The 1508-nt window shown below is 53.3% G+C and overlaps 2 protein-coding genes across 6 annotated transcripts in view; both read right to left on the reverse strand.

The window, feature by feature from the left end:
- Nucleotides 1-1508, reverse strand: part of ARHGEF10L (Rho guanine nucleotide exchange factor 10 like) — a 31134-nt gene that overhangs the window by 15456 nt on the left and 14170 nt on the right. The window contains exon 10 of the mRNA XM_017732686.1: nucleotides 614-764. Within this exon, the coding sequence (XP_017588175.1) occupies nucleotides 614-764 (151 nt within the window). The remainder of the gene's footprint in view (nucleotides 1-613; nucleotides 765-1508) is intronic.
- The window catches only part of LOC108446339 (glycine-rich cell wall structural protein-like), a 5084-nt gene that overhangs the window by 2646 nt on the left and 930 nt on the right, over nucleotides 1-1508 (reverse strand). The gene's annotated exons all lie outside the window — the stretch shown is intronic.

Below are 1508 nucleotides of genomic sequence, written 5' to 3' on the forward strand. Positions count from 1 at the left end.
GGATGAGGAGGAGGAGGAGGAGATGGAGGAGGAGGAGGAGGAGGTGAAGGATGAGGAGGATGAGGAGGATGAGGAGGATGAGGATGAGGAGGAGGAGCATGAGAAGGAGGAGGACGAGGAGAATGAAGACGAGGAGGAGGAGGATGAAGATGAAGATGAGGATGCAGAGAATGAGAATGAGGATGAGGATGAGGAGGATGAGGAGGATAAGGAGGATGAGGATGAGGAGGAGGAGAATGAGGAGGAGGAGGACGAGGAGAATGAAGACAACGAGGAGGAGGAGGATAAGGACGAGGAGGAGGAGAAGGATGCAGAGGATGAGGAGGATGAGGATGAGGAGGAAGAGGAGGAGGAGGAGGAGGAGAATGAAGATGAGGAGGATGCAGAGGATGAGGATGAGGAGGATGAGGAGGATGAGGAGGATGAGGACATGGAGGAAGGGGAGGAGAAGGAGGAGCAGGAGGAGGAGGAGGGTGATGAGGATGAGGAGGATGAAGACAAGGAGGAGGAGGAGGGTGAGGAGGCCGAGGATGAAGATGAGGAGGATGCAGAGGATGAGGAGGATGAGGACAAGGAGGAGGGTGAGGATGAGGAGGATGAAGCCAAGGAGGACGAGGAGGAGGATGAAGATGAGAATGAGGAGGATGAAGCCGAGGAGGACGAGGAGGAGGATGAAGATGAGAATGAGGAGGATGAACCTGACGAGGACGAGGATGAAGATCAGGATGAGGAGGAGGATGAAGATGAGGATGAGGAGGACGAAGCTGAGGAGGACAAAGCCGAGGAGGATGAGGATGAAGATGAGGATGAAGATGAGGATGAGGAGGACAAAGCTGAGGAGAATGAGGATGAAGATGAGGATGAGGAGGACGATGAAGATGAGGATGAGGATGCAGATGAAGATGAGGAGGACGAAGCCGAGGAGCACGAGGAGGAGGAGGATGAAGATGAGGATGAAGACGAAGATGAGGAGGATGAAGGCGAGGAGGATGAGGATGAAGATGAAGATGAGGATGAGGATGAAGATGAGGATGAGGAGGACAAAGCTGAGGAGTACGAGGAGGAGGAGGAGGAGGAGGATGAGGAGGACGAAGCCGAGGAGCACGAGGATGAAGATGAAGATGAGGATGAGGAGGATGAAGCTGAGGAGGATGAGGATGAGGATGAGGATGAGGATGAGGATGAGGATGAAGATGAAGAGGATGAAGCTGAGGAGGAGGATGAAGATGAAGATGAGGATGAAGATGAAGATGAGGATGAAGATGAAGATGAAGATGAGGAGGACGAAGCCGAGGAGCACAAGGAGGAGGATGAAGATGAGGACGAAGATGAGGATGAAGATGAAGATGAGGACGAGGAGGATGAAGCTGAGGAGGACGAGGATGAGGATGAGGATGAGGATGAGGATGAGGATGAGGATGAAGACGAGGACGAGGAAGATGAAGATGAGGACAAGGAGGACGAAGCCGAGGAGGACGAGGAGGCCCCACCTTGCTGAGGCTGCTGCG

Source organism: Corvus brachyrhynchos, unplaced genomic scaffold, assembly GCF_000691975.1.
Source record: "Corvus brachyrhynchos isolate BGI_N302 unplaced genomic scaffold, ASM69197v1 scaffold215, whole genome shotgun sequence".
NCBI lineage: Eukaryota > Metazoa > Chordata > Aves > Passeriformes > Corvidae > Corvus > Corvus brachyrhynchos.